At 46.0% G+C, this 20,213-nt stretch overlaps 1 protein-coding gene across 2 annotated transcripts in view; it reads left to right on the plus strand.

Moving 5' to 3' along the window:
• The first annotated feature begins 1,298 nt into the window (after positions 1–1,298).
• The window catches only part of GLRA1 (glycine receptor alpha 1), an 82,218-nt gene continuing 63,303 nt past the window's right edge, over positions 1,299–20,213 (plus strand). For both annotated transcript variants that reach the window (XM_032337249.1, XM_032337250.1), the window contains exon 1: positions 1,299–2,211. In XM_032337249.1, the coding sequence (XP_032193140.1) occupies positions 2,156–2,211 (56 nt within the window). In that variant the 5' untranslated portion in view covers positions 1,299–2,155. The remainder of the gene's footprint in view (positions 2,212–20,213) is intronic.

Raw genomic sequence — 20,213 nt, forward strand, 5'->3', positions numbered from 1 at the left:
TCAAAGCCCTTTTCAGTCACTACTCGAAACTCCTGGAAATTCTAAGCAGCCCATCACTGTTCTGGTGTGTGGAAGCCAATAAAAGAGAGTAATGTTGGCTGTGCCATAACAGTGGCATGGAGATTGGAGGTGGGGAGATCCCTGCTGGTAGGAGACTGGTGAACAATGCTTTCCAGACTTCTTTGGGAAAAGGCCTGGGCTTGGAGACAGCTGAGCTGTTAAGAACTATTGTAGGGAGAACCAACCTCCAAAACCTAAAAAGAAGAAGTTCCTAACTGCTGAGAAAGAGGGAAGTGTTGACCCCACTCACTAGGCTAGGAGAGAGAGACCACAGAGTCCCAGCCAGTTCAAATCAGCCAGAAAATCCTGCAGAGGCTATTAATCCACTAAAGTCTGGTAGCTTGGGGAAAATCTGATTAACTCCACCTCCCCAGCTGGGCTCTAGAGTGAAATGTATAGCTGGTTTCTGAGACTCAGCTAAGGTGGGAAATAGAGAAGCAGGAGGCTGGGGGGAAAAAAGAGTAGGAGTGGTTAAGTACTAAATACCTATGTGTACAGCTTGGCTCAATCATTTGGGAACAAGCCACAGTTCTCTGAGGCTCTGTTGCCCCAGCTTGTGACATGTAAATAAAAGTGTCTCCTGTCCAGTTGGAAGGGGGGATATCTTCCATAATTATCTCCCCCAGGGGGCCCAGCAGTGAGGCCAGGGCTGCTCTCTCTTGACCCTGTACAGTGCTCAAGGAAATTCTCCTGCAGTGGCCCAGGGGAACAGGAGGTGGCTTTTATGGACCGGGCTTTTTTCTGAAACCTCTCCTTCACTTCTGTATCAAATATTATAACTTCAGAGCGCTAAAGAAAGTCAGGATGTGGTTCAGCTCTTCCCTTTAAAGAAGATATACTGAGCCCGGACACAGGTTTGAACTGGGACCCGTGGTGTTTGTTTTACTCACATATAAGTACATTCTTTAAATATCGTGGCAATATTTTGACAGCACTCAAGAGATTAACTCCATAAACTCCCCCATCTCACTGCCCGCTTGCAAAGGAGAAGAGATATAGGGATCTCGTCCAGCACTTTAAGCGTTAAACTCAACCCAGAGTCTTATACGCGATTGGCCAAACACTGAGAAAAGATCTGGTTTTTGCAGCCGCGGGCCAATGAGCACCTCGAGTGGGAGGGTTTGAAGATACTAAGGAGTTTTTTTCCCCCCTTTTTTCCTCTCCACCCCCTCCCATCGGCCTTCGCCCGCCCCCTCCCACCCCGCCTCCAACCCCCATACCGCCAGTTTGTTAAATTAATGCAGTAAGAAAGTCTGAAGATCTGAAGGAGTCCTGGCCAGGGGAAGATGGGAGAGCTGAGAAAATCGAGATGCATCTGAAGCCTTGGGCTACTGAGCCCCGCGGGGTCGCCATGGACCCCGGCAGCCCCTGAAACTTGCCCTGAGCTCTCTCACGCCTGCAGCCCCGAGCAATGGGACACCTTTCCTGCAGCGATCATAACTTATTCGGCGGGGACCAGAGAACACGGATAGCAAGGCGACAGCAGACCGGCACGCAGACAGGGAAACGAGATTCCGGGACTCGGTCGCGATGCGCCAGCCTGGCACATTCTCCGGGATTTAACTGAAGGCAGCACCGTCAATCCCTTCCCCTCGCCCCTAACCCCCTCAGGCCAGCCCAGGGGCATAAAGCCCAGCTCTCTCTACCCAAGATGCTCGCCGAAACTAACAGTCCGAGGCCAGCGTTCTGATCGCCTCAGAAGATTTTTTTTTCCTTGCATGGAGCTAGCCGTTTAAACAGAAAAACAGGGGTAAAAAAGAAAATATACCCACCCCCAAACGTGCCTCCCCAGCGCCGCAGGGAGCCAACAGACAAGCTGGAGTTTAACAAACAGCAATACTCTTCGCACTCCTGAAAAGCAGGGCTGGACGCTCTCCGTGGTGCTGAAACGCTTCGCGGCTGCCTCTGTCCGTGGTACCTACCTACAGACCCCTCTTTCCAATTTCCCCTGGGGCTCTTCCTCCGCGCTCCGGTTTTCCACCTCCTCTTAGCATCTGGATTATTTTTTCAATAGCACTCGCTGGTTTTGTAAGTGCCAATCTGAAACATTTTTGCCCCCATAACTCGTGGACTACAAAGCACAAGGACCTGAAAAATGTACAGCTTCAATACTCTTCGACTCTACCTTTGGGAGACCATTGTATTCTTCAGGTATGCAATTTTCTACTGACCACATCGCTGTAATGGAAACGGGGGAAAGGAGCACTGAGGCTGACTCTGTCCGTGATCCCCTCACTTGTGGGGGAGGGGGTTGTTGTATACCGCTGCAATCGGGTCTTTCCATTCCCCGCTCCCCCACCCCACCCCGCCCGCAGGGTGTCTGGCTTGTGCGTGGAGGTCTGAGACAGTCGCTGCTCTGGCAGCTGTTTGCGTTTTTTGTGATTTGTTTGTCCTTCCACCTGCTATACTCCCACCCCATCCTGGCCCCCAGCCCCTCTGCATATTGGCTCTCACTGGGCTGAGGACTTTAAGAGGAAGCTTTAGGAGTTACTCAGTTTAATTAGGACTGCATTCTCTCTAACCGCAGTGCCGAAAACCTCAGCTCTCCCGTCTGGGAGCCAAGTGACAACTAGCGGTGACGGGGAAGGTTGCACTAGAACTTGCTGGACACAGAACATTTTATTTTTTCTCCTTTTTTGTTGTTGTTTTCTTTTTCTGCGTTGCAGGGGGTGGGGGGGGAGTGCTGAGGTTTAGTGCTTGGAAACAATAGTGTTATGACCTCTGATTGTAAAGCCCTGAATTGGGTGCAGAGTGGATCTACTTAGGAACAGATCTTGGGAAACATTTCCCTTTTGAAACTTTGACTCCCTCCTCTCACCCTCTCACCTTTTCAAACTCTACTTTGTTATCTGCAGATCCTGAACCGTTGGACAATTCTTGTTTGTTTTGTTTGATTTATGTCTGTCCCTCAGTCTGGAGCTGAGTTCCCTCACTCGTTATCTCCCAGGTTAAGATTTTCTGCCTACAGGCTTAGCATTCCATGTTAGTACAAGTGAAAAGTGAAAAATCACCTCTTCAGGAAGCATTGAAATAGATAGTCCTTTTGTAAGTCGGTGAATCAGCCATCATCAGAGATGGTTATGATAAATTCCATTTATATGAATTGAAAAAATTTTTTCTTCTTCCATGACCCGCAGGAATCATTAATCTTCCTCATTTTAGATACCTGCCTCTCGTGTTTTACCATGGCATTGTATTAACAGCCATTTGAAAATCCCACTCTAGGTTATTTTTAAAAATAAGTAATCACCAAATATTACCCTCTCCCATCATAAACCAGCAACTAATTCTTGGTTTTCTTTTAACATTGTAGAGAATTCTGCATATGAATTGTTGGTTTGACTAACCTGTCGATTGGTTTATTAAATGAATGACACCTCCCCCAGACCCCAGATTGTAAGGGTTTATATTTGAACCACTCTTCATATCTTTCTCTTGAGATAAAGAAAAGACCCCTTCCTTTCCTGAGATACCCAATGCTAAAGCTTCTAATCTCCAGTTCAAATAATTATTTGATAGGCCATAGTCCTGCCCGCAGCTCAGAATTCAAATAGTAAGGGAGTCCGATAGAATCAAAAAAGTGCAACAATCCAGGGCCTCATGAATTGTAGTGAAATGTAGCTACTTTATGGGGGAAAGGACAGAAGTATCCTCTTAACAGTATCAAATCCTTTCTCCTCTACATACATATAGAACTGTAACATCCTGTGGAGGTGGGGTACTTGGTAACATTTGTATGCAAATTGGTTCTCTGTTTGGCTTACCGAGACAGAACTGAACCAGAAAGATTAAAGAGCAAATTAATAGGACCAAGCACATCACCCTCCATACACACACCCGATTGCTTTTTTCCTCATGTTTGATTTTCTTCTCCCTGACATGGTATTTCACAAAAGGGAGACACAGTTTAAAAGGTTTGCATTGTAATCATTTTGGTAACATTATGAATCCACCATGCTAATTCTTTACGTAAACTGGTAGTGGCCCGTTAGGAAGCCTCACTCTACATCTTCTTCCCCTACATGTGTCAAGGCATATCTAAACTACAAATGTGTATGGGATTCTGTGTTTATAAAGAAAGAAGAGTCATAACTCTGGAGAGCTGGGAAGAGATTGGTACTGTTGCACTTTCAAGATACAGGAATGGCTACATCATCTGAGGAGTAAATGTGGTTTCAGAAATGTTCTGAAACATAAAATAATAAAACTAGGAATTGAACTAGGGAAATACCCTCAGAAATTTTTCAGAGAGATGGGGGGGCGGTCAAAAGGAGGGAAAGTATTGTCTTTGTGTAATTGGCACTTTCATTTCTAACTCTCTCATTTTTTAAATTTTAGGTGAAAATGCAGAAGCATTAAAATCTGGGGACTCAATAGAATTGTATGTGGGGGTAAATGAAGAGGGGCAGCTCCCTAGCAGGTTCCATGTGAATCACCCTTTCTCCCCCAAGGGACAGGCAGGCACTCACGTTGGAAGGAGCCAGTCCAATCATCTCAGGCACCCAGGTACTCCTTAGATTAAATGATGCCAGCTGCTCACCTTGTTGGGGGAAATCTGGGGGCTAGAAAAGGAAAGGCCATCAATAATAGAAGTACCGCTGCATCAGTACCTAACCAGCAAAATGGCAACAATGACGGTACCACAAAACAACAATCGAAGTGAGCCAGAAATCTCAGATGGTGCCAACAGAGAGAACGAATCGAGGACTTAGACAGAGCTGAGGGGAGAGAGACATAGGGTTCTGGGAGGCACACAGCATTGCAGTGCTCCTCAACTGTGACCCCATAAGGAAAATGAGGTGATTTGGCTGAAGTTCCTGCTCTGGTATTTTAAAAGCCTATGGTTCTAAAATTCCATGAGTGACATTCTAGGATTCAATAACCTAAATTTTGTCTCTTTATTTTCAGTTGGAGATGAGGCTTTATATCCAGACTGGTAAAAAATAATAGATATGGGGTTTTTTTTTATGGTAGAAGCACATTCCTTTCAAACGTGCTTTTCAAACCGAAGGGAACTTGCTTTGATTCCCAGAGCCTTTACAGTGCCTTATGGCTAGAAGGGCCCAGGAAGACCCCCAAATGTCTTATCTTCTGAGTAATTCAGATAGACTCATAACATATAACGTGTTTCTCAGTCTCAGCCCTATTGACATTGTGAACCAGATCGTCTTTGTTAGGACGGTTGTCCTGTGCATGTTCAGCAGTACTGTGGCCCAGTGGCAACCCTCCACCCCGAGTCATGACAACCCAAAATATCTCCAGACCCTGCCAAAAATCCTGCAGTAGGGGTTGGGGTGCAAAAATCATCTGCAGTTGACAACCACCACTATAGAATGACCAAATATTTAATCTGCTCTTTTGATATACTAATTATAATGAAGAAAAAAGTCTAGTTTCCTTAAGAAAATGCTCAAGAAATACACAAGGCACCCCCAATGAAGCAAAAAGGGACCTAGCTCATGCCTGCAAAGGGAATAAAGGTTGAGGAGATATACCAAGTCTAATCTCTGGCTGGTTTCACCAGAAGATGATCAGTTTCTCTTTATGTGCCACTTCCACCTGCCAGCCAGCCAGCCCAGTAGATGCTTCCTTGCACAGGGTTTTGTGCTGAATATGGCACACATTTACTAAGAAAGGTCACTAAAACCTTGAAGGAAAGATGTTTCTATTCACACTCAGGTCAAAAGAAACATGGCAAATAGACTGCTTCACATCGTCCTGGAAAGCCAGGTGAATGAGTTTTCTTTTGAGGTGACCCCTCTGGCTTCTCAGTCTCCAACCTGACCAAGGGGGCGTGGATGACCACCTCAATCTTTTCTTCCTGGTAGCATAAATGTATTTCCCCTCAAATTTTTCCTGCTGCATTGTGGGCACTGCAGAGTGTCTAGGAGCCTCTAAAATGGACCAAGGATTCTTTTCCTAAGGAAAGAAGTTTCCTGGGCAAGTTTGCACAGGGGCCAATCAAAATGTTGGTCTACCCTCTTCTGGGAGCTTAGGAAGCTTGAGTAGGAGAAAAGAAAGCATCGTGTTTTTTATTCCCAAGGACCCTAGGCTGGTAAACAGAGTTATGAATGGGCATGTAACTTCTGCATATTCGCAAATCTGGTGATGACCTATTAGGGGACATTTAGAATATTTATTCTTGAGGCCAACTTGTTATGAAAGAGATTGCAAACATGTGGCGCAGTGGAGGGAGCAGTTGGGCTGTGATTTGAAAAGTCCCCATTCTAAAATCAGCGCTGCCCCCATCCTGCAGCATGGCTTTGACAAGACTCTTTGCGTCATGGGGACTCATTGTGCTCACCCATCAATTCAAATGACTGATTCCGACACCTCTAAGTTCCCTCCACCCTGGGATAAGGTCTTCAGAGGCCCATACCTACAAGGGCTCGAAATGAATCTGCTTCAGTGCCGACACTGCTTCCCTTTCTTCACCAGGCATCTATTTATTACGTGTGGATGTGTCCGGTCCAAAACCAGGCTCTCTGCGGAGGGGACACAGCAAAAGATGCCAGAGTCCCTATCCTTGCAGAAAAGGGAGACACCGCCCCCTTTAAAGCTACATTAAAAACCTTTTTCCTTCTTCAGGGGGCCCGCAGAGCTCCTCTCCAGACAGCCTGTGTACACGCCTTGCGACAGCATCACATTTATGTGGGCGTCATTAACTTTATTTCCTTCATCAGCTGGCAGAAGCCAGAATGATGTTTAAGATGGATGGCGTTGTCTCCTGCCTGGCCATCTTGATGCTGCTCTGCAGGTTTTCTGCTGCTTTAGGCAAAGAGGCCTTGGCCCAAAGGGCAGGAGACCCAGGATCCAGAATTTAGCTAGTCCCATGACCTTGAGAGGGTTATGTGACTTCTCTGGCCCTCAGTTTCCCCAGCTGTAAAATGAAGGGACTCAACAAATCACTCTCTCTAAAATCACTTTTAACCGTGATAATCACGTGATAATGTGGATAAAACCGTGCCAGTTAAAGATTATCTTCTTCCAATCTCCTCCATGATAGAATAGTTTTGGTTACAAATTCTGCTGCGTATTTCAATCATTCTAAGAAATAGCAACATTGCATTATATTCGGGCTCAAAAATTTGAAAGAATTGAGGACCTCTTTAAGCAACTTCACTCTGGTGGGTTATCCCACCCTAGACAGTGATACCCTAGATTACTGACAAATCGCATAAATATGTCTGTTTCCCCAGGAAGCACTTTGGATGATGAGAAAACATGGTGCTTGGTCACGATCCCCATAGAGCTGGGCAGTGGCATGAGAAAGAGACCCAAAGGTGCTGTACTTACACCAGGGATTCTGTTTGGGTTTTTTCCTTCCCCATAAAAGCTATGTTTTTAAAATTTTGTTTGCCAAATCCCATTCATCATTAACTTATTTCCCCCTTCTTTGTTATTCAGAGGCATGCATAACTGCCAGAAATACTGAATGTTACAGTATAAGCGATGTCATCACACTGAGTTGACCTAAAAGAAAACAGAAGTAAAGACACGTGATGATTTTAGTGAGTCCATAGAGCTTTGTCAGAAGTAAATATGCAATTTGTTAGAGTCTCTGAAATGTTTAAGATGGATTCTGGATCTTCATTACTATTTCATGAACTCCCTAGATATCCAGAGACCCCTATTTGGGAAACATTAAATTTGATTTATTCTATATAGCTCCAAGAGAAGAACTAGAGCAAACTGATAGATAATTATTTTAATGTACACACACACACACATTCTAGTTCAATTAATTTGGAACTTTCTAGCAGACCTGCCAAGTGTTGCAATGGGCTGCCTCCATGGTAGTAAGGGTCCCTGCCACTGGAGGTATGAAGCCAGAGAAATCCACCTCCCAGGAAGGCTGTAGAAGAAATCCAAGCTGCTTTTGTGGGTTGAGATTTATAATTTACTGCATTAAAGTAAATGAATGCAGGTCAGAAACAAATCTTCACGATACTTCTATTCCCTCCTTTCCTGACTCCCAAATGACCATCCCATCCTTGTAAGCACTCTGGGTCGCGCCAAAACACACTTTCATTCCTCCCTTTTCCTTCATTAAAATGGATTGGTGACGGATAAAATGGGCAATGAACACGAGCATGTGCGCACGTGCACGTGCACACACATACAAGATGCAACAAAGGATTACGAAAAGGAAATCACCTGGTTATGTAAGAGGCTGGTATTAAGAAATGAGAAGGACCTCGACATAAGAAAATGCCAGAGCCAGCCAAAAAGACCCCTTCGAAAGTGCACTGGTCTCCAGACAAGTCCATAGACATGGACAGTGTTCACAGGACCCATGGCCGGTATGGCTGGAGGCCTCTTAGCCCTGAACCCCTGCTGTCCCTCCTGAAGGCACACCCCCCCACCCCCCCCCCCTCCCCGCTAAGCCTAACACACATCTGAAAACACCATGGGGCCAGCCAGCAAATTCATGCAGAAAGCACACTGGAAGGGAACAATGGTCTGAGATGCTGAGGAGAGGGGCTTAGCCCAGCGTCTCTGCTTTGTAACTCAAGCCCTGATGAGAGGTGCTGAGGCCCCAAAGCTTTTGAAACTCCTTATAAAGGATCCCTTTGTGGTTTTCTGAAGTTGATATTGTCCGAGTCTCCTGAGGCTAATTCAGTGCAATTAGATTACCACTCTCTGCCTTTGGATTCGGCTGTTTCTCAGTATCTATTGCTAAATGAGTTTACCATCTTAACAGGGAGCCGCTGACAGTCATTAATCGCAGCCGTGAAATGGGCAGCGTTCTCTCTCTTGCCTTGCACATTGGGCAACCCACGGGCACCTAGGGAATAAGCCTCTGCTCCCTTCCCGGAGATTTCCCACCCGTTCACCCCCAGAGAATCACACATTCCTTCAGAGTGTTTTAAGTACCAACAGAATCGCGGAGACTTAGGCAGTTCTGTAATTCAGCAGCTCTCAAATCTAGCTGTAAGGGGGTTTGCCACCGTACTAGACTACTGAATAAGAATCTCTCAGGAGGGGGATCCAGAAGCCTGTAATGTTAGCCGGAGTCTCTAAATCTAGTGCTTTTCAAACTTCGGCATGTGTGAATCACCTGAGAATCTCACTGATGCTGATTCAGACTCAGGAGGTCTGGGGCAGGGCCAGAGAGGCTGCGCTTCTAACAGCCCCATTGGGGGGGGGTGGTGCTGATGCTTCCTTGGACCAAAGGTTTGGGTAGTAGGGCTCTAAGTGACTCTGCCTGGGGACCCCTGACACAGATTAAACCCTTTGATTCTGCAGATGAGGAAAGGATAAATGACTTCCTTAAGGTTATAGAGTGAATGGCAGAGTTCCCCAGGTCCTGCACAATTCTGTTCACCCCCAAACTGATTTGCCTTCATGGCATCTCTAAGGGTGGTGTGCCTGCGACTCTGCCACTGCCTTTTCTTCCTTTGGCATTCTCACACGTTGTCCTCCCTCATAAGTAGAGACACACACCTCAAGAAGTCTTCCCCAGAGAGCTATCCCCATTCCCAAACTGGTGGTCTAGGCCCCGGAGTTCTAGAGAAGCTGGGAACTCTGACCATGCGAAGTTGGATAAGGAGAAAGGGCACCTGAGGAATGGGCTATGAATCCCAGCCCTGTGGGGCCCGAGGACACTGCGGTGAGAGTCTGTCGGGACCAATGGAGGAGAGAGATCATAGATCACAGTGTTCAGAAGGAGGAAATCTGTGGTTTATCGCGCCAAGGATGACCTCACTGACAGTCCTCCTGTGCACATCGCACGCTCAGCTCCACATAACTGGGGTCCCGTTTCGGACACCCAGATGGTCAGAGGGTCTTGCCCCCTGCTCCCATCTGTCTGTTCTCGGGACCAAGTCTTTCCTTCTTCTTTACTCCCTTCAACCTATTATCCTTTCCGCAAAGCACATTATCATCTTAGACATCAAATAAAGTAACCGCTATGATCTTTGGCCTTGGAGAGCTGCATGTTTATTGCTGTATGCTCAGTTCTGCAACACTGCCTGGCTCGGGGGGGGGGGGGGAAATGCAGCACGGCCGCAGCAACCCTGGCGGCCAGGCAGACTTGCCGCACTCCCTTCCACGAGCGCTTGACACCTGATCGAGTGTCTTACACTCACGATCCCATATGAGCTTCCCAGTCTCCTAAAAAAATAGATACAAGACCGTGGTTGCTATCCCCATTTTAGAGTTGAGAAAACTGAGGTTTGGGGAAGTGACTTGCCTAAGACTACACACACACACACACACACACACACACACACACACACACTCCTAAAGCTGGAGGTCCGGTGAGCTGGTGCACTTCTCAGGCTAAGAGTGCCCCCTCCCCGCATTCCAGTGGGCCTCAGTGGGAGGATGGAAAGAAGCCTATGAGAGAAGATCTGGGAATTCTCCATCAGGCCTTTGGTCTAACAGCCATATTCTTCTGATTCCTAGCCAGATAGGTATTCCTTTCTCTGTTCTTGATCATTTTTAGTTATACAATATATGCATATGTTCCTTTTTCAAAAATCTTATACTAGACTCCAGCCTAAAAATCCCCTTTGATAGGATCTCCAGGTCCATCCCAGCTTTTGTGTCTTTAAGGGGTATTGTACTTGATAGTTCTTATTCATCTATGTATGTGTGTGTGTATATGGATACACACGCGTGTGTTAACTATTGGAGTATACACATACTATCATTTTGAGGAATCTGTCTTGGAAGATTTACCCATGGAGGCACAGAGCTTCACCTCATTCTTTTAACTATCACAGAGCATCTCATGTTCCGTATATCCCATCATTTTCCAGCCATCCCCCTACTGAGGGGCATTTATACTTCCTTCTCAATCTTCCACTGATACCGGTGCGGCAACAGTCACAGCGCACCTACATCTTTTTGAACACGGGTGACGTTTTTCCAGGTGGATAAAAAGAGCAAGAAATGGAATTGCTGGGGCATGGAGTATGTACATCTTTATGCTAATAGATGCCGCAGGCTAATGTTCCTTTCTTCCCGAAGCTTCCCTTCTTCCTGCCTCATGGTGCTTCTCTTAACCTGGACCGCAACAAATGCACTAAGAATAACTGTTACTATTTCTTGAGCATTTATCGAATGTCAGGTCCTGTGCCTCGTCTCATAACCCCACAAAAATCCTTGGACATAAATACTATTCTATTCCCATTTACAGGTAATAAAATTGAGGCATAAAGAGGCGATGTCATTTGCCCCAGGTAAGACAACTAGTAAGAGGCAAAGTCGGGACTCAAAACCAGGCTGACTCCGGAGAACATTCTTTTAATTGCATTGATATTGTTACTCCAAGAAAGAACCAGAGAGGAGGAGAGAAGAGACCAAAGTGGAGGAGGAAGACAGAAGTAGGAAGCAGATTCATTTCCCTCCCTCGATAACCAAGGGCTAATCTCTTTTGGATGGTTCTAGATCATCAGAAACTTAATATACATCGGTAAATAGATGTGTTTTCAATCTCCACCCTTCACAGAGGAGGGGAATGGCACTGCCTCCCGCCCCCATCACAGACAGATATGGTCAGGGCTCGAAGGGCAGACCGGTCACTACAGTACCTTTCCTCTTCATCTCACCTGAAAAGTGCTCGATTCAAAGAGCTGTTGAAGGTTCTGGAGGACAATTCCTTCTTGGGCTGGGAGGCCAGAAAGAAAGGCAGCATAATATGTAGCCCATTAAAAAAAAATTTTTTTTTTAAGAGAGAGAGAGTGTGTGTGTGAGTAGGAGCAGGGAGGGGTAGAGGGAGAGAGAGAATCTTAAGCAGGCTCCACGCTCAGCACGGAGCCCAGTGAGGGGCTCCATCTCACAACCCTGAGATCATGACCTGAGCCCAAAATCGAGAGTTAGATACTTAACTGACTGAGCCATCGAGGTGCTCCTAAAAAATTTTAATTGCCAGTTCTTAGTCCTCCCACCAAAGCGTCACATCCTAACCCACAAACACACAAGACTGAGAATATGGTTTCCCTTTGTCTCCCAAAGGCAGGCAAGCTCCAGCATTGGTGGTCTTGCCACGGGTTCCAGATCTGCCACTCCCCAAGCACGGCCAAAGGGCTTCTCAAAACATCTCTAATCCGAGAAACCACTCCCAGGCCTGCCAAGGGTGGCGGGAGCAGAATGGGGACAGGGAGCAAGGACCGGGCCAGCTCTCCTGCATAATCACGAGCGGCACTCCCCACCTGGCCCGAGGGAAGCCCAAACGATGATGTTTCAGACACCTGTTTTCAATAGCTCTCTGAGCGACACCAGAGACCTCTCCAAGTGTTTCCATAGCAGGCCTGCTGCTACTAGAACAACAATTACAATATAAACAAAGTCTCCTAATATCAACTCTGGAAACAAACTTGCTGGTTTGTTTACATTATTAGCATTACAGGTTAGCTATAAAATATGTAAGCCACATAGGGAAATGGGATTCAAACTAAAATCCACAGAAATCTTACCCCATGAGGCAAATCACTTAACAGTTTGATATTCAGCCTTCCAGACGATTTTAATAACGTAATGACAAAAACATGAGTGCTTACTATGTGCCTCACATCTTTCTACAAGCTGTGTATTAAGCTACGTAAGCTTCAGAACAATCCTATAGAGCATCGTCCATACCATTATAGAGATGAGGTTACAGATGAGGAATCGGAGAGGGTAAGTCATTTTCCTCAAGTTACCCACCTTGGAAATGGCAGATCTGGACTGAAATACAAGCAGTCTGGCTTCAGAGAGCCTTGAACCGCTAGGCTACGCGAGAGAGCGCTTTCTGTTTTACAGAGATGGGATTATACGAAACACTATGTTGTGCAACTTCCTTTTTTCACTCAGCAATACATTGTCAGTGTGCGTGCAGATTTCTCTCACCCGTCTGCTTTCGTGGTGCCCTTCGCTGAGCGTTCCAGGTTTCAGCAGGACAAAACTGCACTTGCCACCCCACAGCCCCCGCCTCCACGTCAGGCTCTCCTTTGCACAAACCAAATTCCAGCCTAAACTGAACTTCTCATCGGTCCCTGTAATAGGCACAGTATTCTCATCCCTGTACTGTTTCACACTGTTCCCTATCTCTCCATAAACCCAGAAAAAACCTTCCCCTTCGTTTCTGGCCGGAAAGGCAGAAACGAGCTCTGGAGTCAAGCTCGTTGACTTTGAATCCTGCCTCGGTCACGTCCTTGCTGTAGGATCTTGGCAGTTCACTCATCTTAAAAACCGAAGATAAGAGCTTTCACCAATAAATCAACGGAGGGACTTTTCATGCACTTTTTCTGCACAGAGCATAAGCCCTTAATGAGCTGCAATTTCTTTTCCATTCTCTGAGATCCTATCCCTGCCTCAGGGTCCAGCTCTAGCCTCACTTCCTCTGCGAGGCAGCCCCTGGACGCCCCCATCTCCCAACTGGTCATAGACTCTCCTTCCTAAATCCCCTTGGAGGTATAGGCATGACTCTCGGCACTCAAGTCACTCACGGAGGCCTTACGTGCATTTGCGTGCCCTACTTCCTGCCCTACTGGACTGTAAGCCCTTCCAAGGCCAGGAACATGATGAACCTTGTGGGACATGTGGAGGGGGAACAAGAAGATTAAGACATATCCCCAGGCGCTTCCCAGAGTTTTCAGCTTGTTCTACTTCTTCCTCACACAGAGCATTGCCCCTGTGACCATGTGTATTAGGTATTCAGGGCCTATTAAGTTGAACTACTTGGTCCCCACAGGCCTGCTCCTCCATCATCTTCTTATTGGCTCTGCAGAAGCCCACGACCGGAAGGCTTCCAACCAGCCAACCCCAAAACACTGCTGTGTCTCACTGTGACCCTTTTCTGCTCCAAGACATGAGTCACAGTGAGAGTCTGCTGGACAGGGCAGCTCAGCCCGGGGTCAGTAGCCAGCGAGGTGAGCAGCTCAGCTTCATCCTTGCCGTCTGGCTGAGCATGTTCAAACTCTGGGCCTTTCAACGCACCTGCACCATCACAGATAAAGCTCCTTCCCACCACGACCCGGGTCTAAAGAGAGGCCCCTTCCGGAGGGCAAGGCAATCTTCCTACAGTGGTTTTTAATTGGGCGGAAAGCATGAACTTCATTAGAGATCATTTTCTTGGTGTGACCTAAAACATTTAGCAGAAAAGAGAAACTCCTAACAGGGGCCAAGAAAAGACGAAATCATCTCTAGAGAGAAGGGGCTTGGAGGACTTTGTTGACTATCCCTTGGAATATAAAAAGCCATGCTTCCTGGAAAAGAGGGTGACGAGTTTCAATTAAAGGTGTAACCCCCACCCTGCCTCAAGATTGTACATCCTGAAGATGAGAACAGGATTTCCCTCCCCCTGCAATTCCTGTTCTGACTTTATAACTGAGTCTCAGTTCTTCTACCCCTATAATAAGACTGGACCGTGTAAAGACTATAGGTCTTTCCAGCTGTCATTGCATAATTCCTGAATTAAGTTGGCTCACAGAAGACCCAGCAGCTAAAAACTCTGATGAATCAGTCAGATATATTCCAGAATCCAGGATATACCACTTAATTGACACCTGTAGGTCCGGGACAAAGACTGTTCTTAAGATTCCTAAGCCTCAGTTTTCCTCATCTGTAAAATGGCAATCATTAGTATCCACTCCCCTACCCCCCAAAAAATCACCCTAAGTTTTCAATAGGAGAAGGTGTATAGAGTGTTAGGCATACACGTGGCACAAAGAAATTGTGCAAAGCAGGAAAACCATAAGGACTCTTATTAAAAAGGGATATGTGCAGAGCACTTTGGGAGCATCAAGAAGAGTCTGTTTAACTCTGTCTGGAGGTGGGGAGACAGAACAAAGTTGAAGGACACTTCAACTGGGCCACAAAGAATGACTAATTCACCCAGTGGCAATGAGTGCCAAGAGAGAATGTTGCAAACAGAGGGGGAAGGCCTGCAGAGCAGGCAAGCCGGAGGATGGGGAGGTCAAGGACACTGGAGGGGCCAGCCATCCACTGTCACCCAGGCTCAGCCTAGTCCTGCTCTGCCCTGTTCCCTCCCAATGGGCCTTTTACCAACTGGAAGCCCACCTGAGAGTAGACAATTTGCTCATTACTCCCAAAGTATCTATTGAATTCCTACTATAAGGCAGTAATTGTTCTAAGTTCTGGGGACAGACACAGTGATGAACAGAACAGATTTAGTCCCTGCTCTCATACAGCTTAACTTCTAAAGGGTCAACTTGGGAAACTATGTATTTTCAGGTCATGGACACCACTACAAACCCAGGAAATCCGATGATGGGACAGATACTGGTCCACTGGAGCCCACCCCAGGCTGCCTACCCTTGCACATGCACACATCAACTCCTTTAAGACTTGTATCATGGGGTTGGGGGGGCCCTGGGTGGCTCAGATGGTTAAGCATCCGACTCTTTGATTTCAGCTCAGGTCATGATCTCAGGGTCATGAGATCGAGCTCTGCGTTGGGCTCTGCACTCAGTGGAGATTCTCTCCCTCCCACTCCCTCTGCCCCTTGCCCAACCCATGCTTGCTTGCTCTCTCTAAAATAAATAAATAAAATCTTACAAAAAAAGACTTATCGTAGGGAGATGGGCCGGTGAGGAAAGTCCCTTTCTTTTTACTGATGAGGAAACTGAAATCCTGAGAGGAGAAATAATTCATCCAAAATCTCATGGCCAAGAAGTGCCACAGGCAGGTGACCTCATTCCATGCAGAAAAGTAAAAAATATCCAGGACAAAAGATTAAAATGGAGGGGGAATGTAGAGAGCGAGTAACAAAATAGGATGTACAGTAAAATCTCATCTCTGTTTTTTTAATGTTTCATTGTTTTTCTATGGGGAAAAAGAAGTCTAGAGAAATGGACCCAAAACTGCTTATAGTTGTTTTATCTCTTAAGAATGAGACTATGGGGGACTTTTATTTCCTACATTAAATATTTTGGTAATGCTTGAATGTTTCACAATATGTATTACTTTTGAAAGCTGAAAATCAGATTTTTTCCAAAAGAGGGTGTCAGAGAGCATGGGAACACAATCAAATGTGGAGCCCATCTAAATAAAAGAACATGCACCAGCTAGGGAAAAGAGACATTTGGGGTGGTCTGAACCAGTGCCCCATTGATTGGTTTCTCCAAGTAAAAATGAGCTTAGAAGCTAAGACTGTATGGTGTGTTTGGAGGAATTTTCTGAGCAAATGGAAGTTGCTCTCCCCACTGAAGTCACTGTGCTAGACGTGAGATGTCATTGGAAAGCGGAAGGCCAGAGTTATGTTATGTATACTTGGGTTTTTAGAACAAGTGATGGATGTATTTTCATTAGGGTAAAGGAAGCCCTACACAATCCTTTTTGTAATTTCATAAAATCTTGGTCATCAAAAAAAAGTTAGAGATGGAAAGAATCACCTGACCCAATCCTTTCAATTCCCGGGGGGAACAGAGACCAGAGGGAAAGGGATTTGTTGAAAGTCAGCAGTGAATTAATGCTCAGCCCAGACAAGGACTGAGGACTCTAGGTCTCTTACCACCATGACAGTTTTCCCTTAAAACTAAAGATTGTTCTTCTGGTAGTGTGCAAGACAAATTTCAATGGTACAGAATAATTTTCTTTTATTTTACTTATCATGAATTTTATTTTACTGGGTACTGGAATTTACCAATTTCATTTTAATACTAGTAATCTCTGTTAAGCTAAAATATCAAATTAAGGGTAAATTAAGTAATAGTATATGGGCAAAATTTGTCATGTGCTATATAGGCAATTTGGGTTTGAAGAATGCTGTACGCTACCATCCCATCTTAGACACGGCCATTGGATTGAATGGAAAATACCAGAAGGACTTGTGAAACTCAGTTTTGAGTAAAGCCTAACTGTACCTCTAAGTCTCAAATGGCTTCTCAGTGTGAATCATGGACATGGGCTGCTCTATGAACTCAAATAGTTGGGCAAAAAATGGTACATTTGGGTAAAAAGTAGGCGCATTCACAAATAGAGCACAGTGGGGACACGGTCACCAAGAAGTATCTATTGAAACTATATTCGTAGTTTTCTGTTCCCTTCTCATGTTAAAACATTTGTGACTCCCGATCCTTTGCCTATGAACAGAAATTCCTCTAAATAATATTGATAATATTATCAGATAACATGTATTTAGAATCTACTATATGCCAGAAACTTTTCTGAAAGTTCCATATGCTTAACCATTGGGTCTTTAAAGCAACTCAATGAAATACGTCTTAGTATCATCCCCATTTTGTGGATGATGCCAGCTTGTGCCAAAGCGGTGACTTTACCATCTGGGACACCTTCAGGCCAATCTGGTTCAAAGTCTTCATAGGCAGAAAGATGTGCACAAACCTCACATCCAGAGATGTGTTGGGGCAGAGTGGAGGGAGTAGAGTCTCTGAGGAAGAAAATGGAGAGACTCACCCCAAATCACAGCCCTTCCTAGGGAGGAAAGCAGGTGGGGAGGACTTGACGATATACTGCCTTCAGTTCTGCCACCCAAAGTCCTGATTTCCTTTCCATCTGTCCCCATGGATTCATGAAGAGATGAAAGAGAATAAGAAATAATATGGGGCCGGACAGAAAGGGTCGGGGGGGGGGCAATATGAGGGGATAGACAAAATGGGAGATAAGCAGAGTAATCAAGAAGGAAGCGTCTCCTCTGGGTTCAGCCAAGACCATTCTGTGTGAGTCTCCCTCGCTCTCAGGACCACAGTATTCTCCTGTGTAAAATGGGTGGGTGGACTGGACTAGCTGACTTTTAAGGTCTCTCTCAGCTCCGTCATTCTAGGATTCAGAAACAACTGAAGGAGAAGGGGAGAGAGGTACAGGCGGGAAGAGGCAAATGCTAAGGAGGAAGGATGAACCGAACCGGGGAGGAAACCAGAGGAGAAAGAAAAGAGGTATTTCCAAATCAGCTGGAGTCTGCCTTCTTGTTGAAAGAGAAGAATGGAGTCTCTTACCAAGAATTACAGCAATAAAAGCTTTACCCTTGGGCAGTCAGCTCCATGCCTCCCCCTAGTGGGGGCCATGGCTGAGTGTGGTGGGGGCCAGGGCCGATGTCTGAGGAACAGGGGCCTGAAACAGCCCTGGGAGGCTGGCAGGGAATGCCTGGTTCTCCCTGGCTAGGAAGGAGGGCAACCCCTCCTCCTCCGGGCCTGACTACAGACAACGATGACTGGCATATTCCCAGGTCTGAGGGATGTCCTGGGAAAACTAGAGGCCATGCCCAAGGGAGCTAGATCCACAACATTATCCCACTGTGCCTGCAAGGATGTCATCCTGGGAGCCACCCGAAAGACACAAGCCCAGGCCTGCAAAAGATCTTCCAAGGTCATCTTCTCCAACCTCCTGCCTTTAAGCATCCCTTTCGTAATAGTCTTGTGCAAGGGAGTTAGCACAAGTGACACCCAGTCCTGTTCTCCAGTTTTCAGAGTTGTCTGAGCCGTCCCAGGCCTTGAGGCAAAGACAGTACCTCGGACTGATGGAGTACGCCCTTAATGTACAGGACACGGTGCTGGGCACACAGTGGGCTCTCTGATAATTGATCAGTAGGTGAAATGGCTCTCCTCTCTCTCCCAATAATGTCTACACGGTTGTTTAACATTTCCATCTAAACATTCTTCCTTTTGTTTATTCCACTACCCCTGTTTCAAAGTCCAACCTGTCATTTCCCTGAGAGGACAGAGCCTGGCAGATACAGGCCTCTGTACAAGTGAGGGAGAATACCCATTCTGCAGGTGACATCCCGAAAAGACCAGAGATAAAATTGTTCACTTAACATACAATGAGCAACTTTTGTATGCCAGGTTCTTGGCTAGGAAATTGATCTCAATTTTTTTATTCTTCCCAACAATCCTAAAATTAGAATCAAGCATTCCTAGCTTACAGAAGAAGAAACTGAGGCTCAGAAATGTTAACCAACTCTCAAGGTCATCGAGTAAGTAGTAAGGTCATAGTTCTTGTCCACTCTCGGCTGACTCATCCTTACAGCATGTCGCTCAGGATTCCGCCTAATCCGTGAACACTTAGGGCAACAAGAAACGTGCCACCTCCTGATGATGCCCCTTCCATTACTGGGGAACCCTCCTGGTCAATCCGTTCTTTCCTCCCATGTATCAGGCAGCCCCCCCCCACCCCCACCAACCTTCTTAAAGTCCCCTCTGCCTTCCCTGGTCGCCTGGCACAAATCACTGGGCTGGAAAAGGTACCTCAGCTATGGAATCAGAAAAATCTGTTTCTAGTCCCACCTACCACCTACCAGCCATGTCACTTTCAACCAAGGCGTTTTTGCCATCTTCTGCCATCTGCACCTCGGGTCTCTTCATCTGTGCAACAGGAACACACATATATTCCTCATCTAGTGTCTGGGAGAGGAAAAAATAAATAATATTTGCACGGGGCTGAACTCCGTGCCTGGCAAACAGTAAATATTCAAGAACGTTATTTTACAGATTCCCTCTTCCCCACGACAACCCGACAGAGATTTGTAAAAAATGATCTCGCTGCCTAAATCTTCGCTGAGCCAAACACCCACAGAGTCTTTAATTATTCCTTACAGGTCAATTTCAAGTTTGTTTACCAGCCCAGTTGTTCCTTTCTGGACCTGCTCCAACCTGTTAATGTTCCTCTTAAAATGCAGGGCTTACACCAGAACATAATAAATTAGCCAAGATTTGAAGCACAGCCCACATCCCTTATTTCCTGCCGTACCTGCCTCTCTTAGCCTTTCTATTTTTCTGAAGTTCTTCAGAATTATTAGGTGTAAGCTAGACTGGCATAGAACTTGAGTGAAGAATGTTTGAATCTCACAAAGACTTTAATTTTTATTTGTAATAATAGCAAATAGGCTGAGTGGTTTCTGTGTGTTGGGTACCACATCAGTATCTGGGATGAATTTTGTCCTCAACCCCAGCAATCCCAGGAGCACATTTTTGCTCCATGGCCTCGTTTTTCTTTTTTTCTTTTTTTTTTTTTTTTAAGATTTTATTTATTTATCAGAGAGAGAGAGGGAGCGCGAGCAAGCACAGGCAGACAGAGTGGCAGGCAGAGGCAGAGGGAGAAGCAGGCTCCCTGCCGAGCAAGGAGCCCAATGTGGGACTCGATCTCAGGACGCTAGGATCATGACCTGAGCCAAAGGCAGCTGCTCAACCAACTCAGCCACCCAGGCGTCCCATGGCCTCCTTTTTCTGATAAAGAAATAAACTTGA

This window comes from Mustela erminea, chromosome 3 (genome assembly GCF_009829155.1).
Source record: "Mustela erminea isolate mMusErm1 chromosome 3, mMusErm1.Pri, whole genome shotgun sequence".
NCBI lineage: Eukaryota > Metazoa > Chordata > Mammalia > Carnivora > Mustelidae > Mustela > Mustela erminea.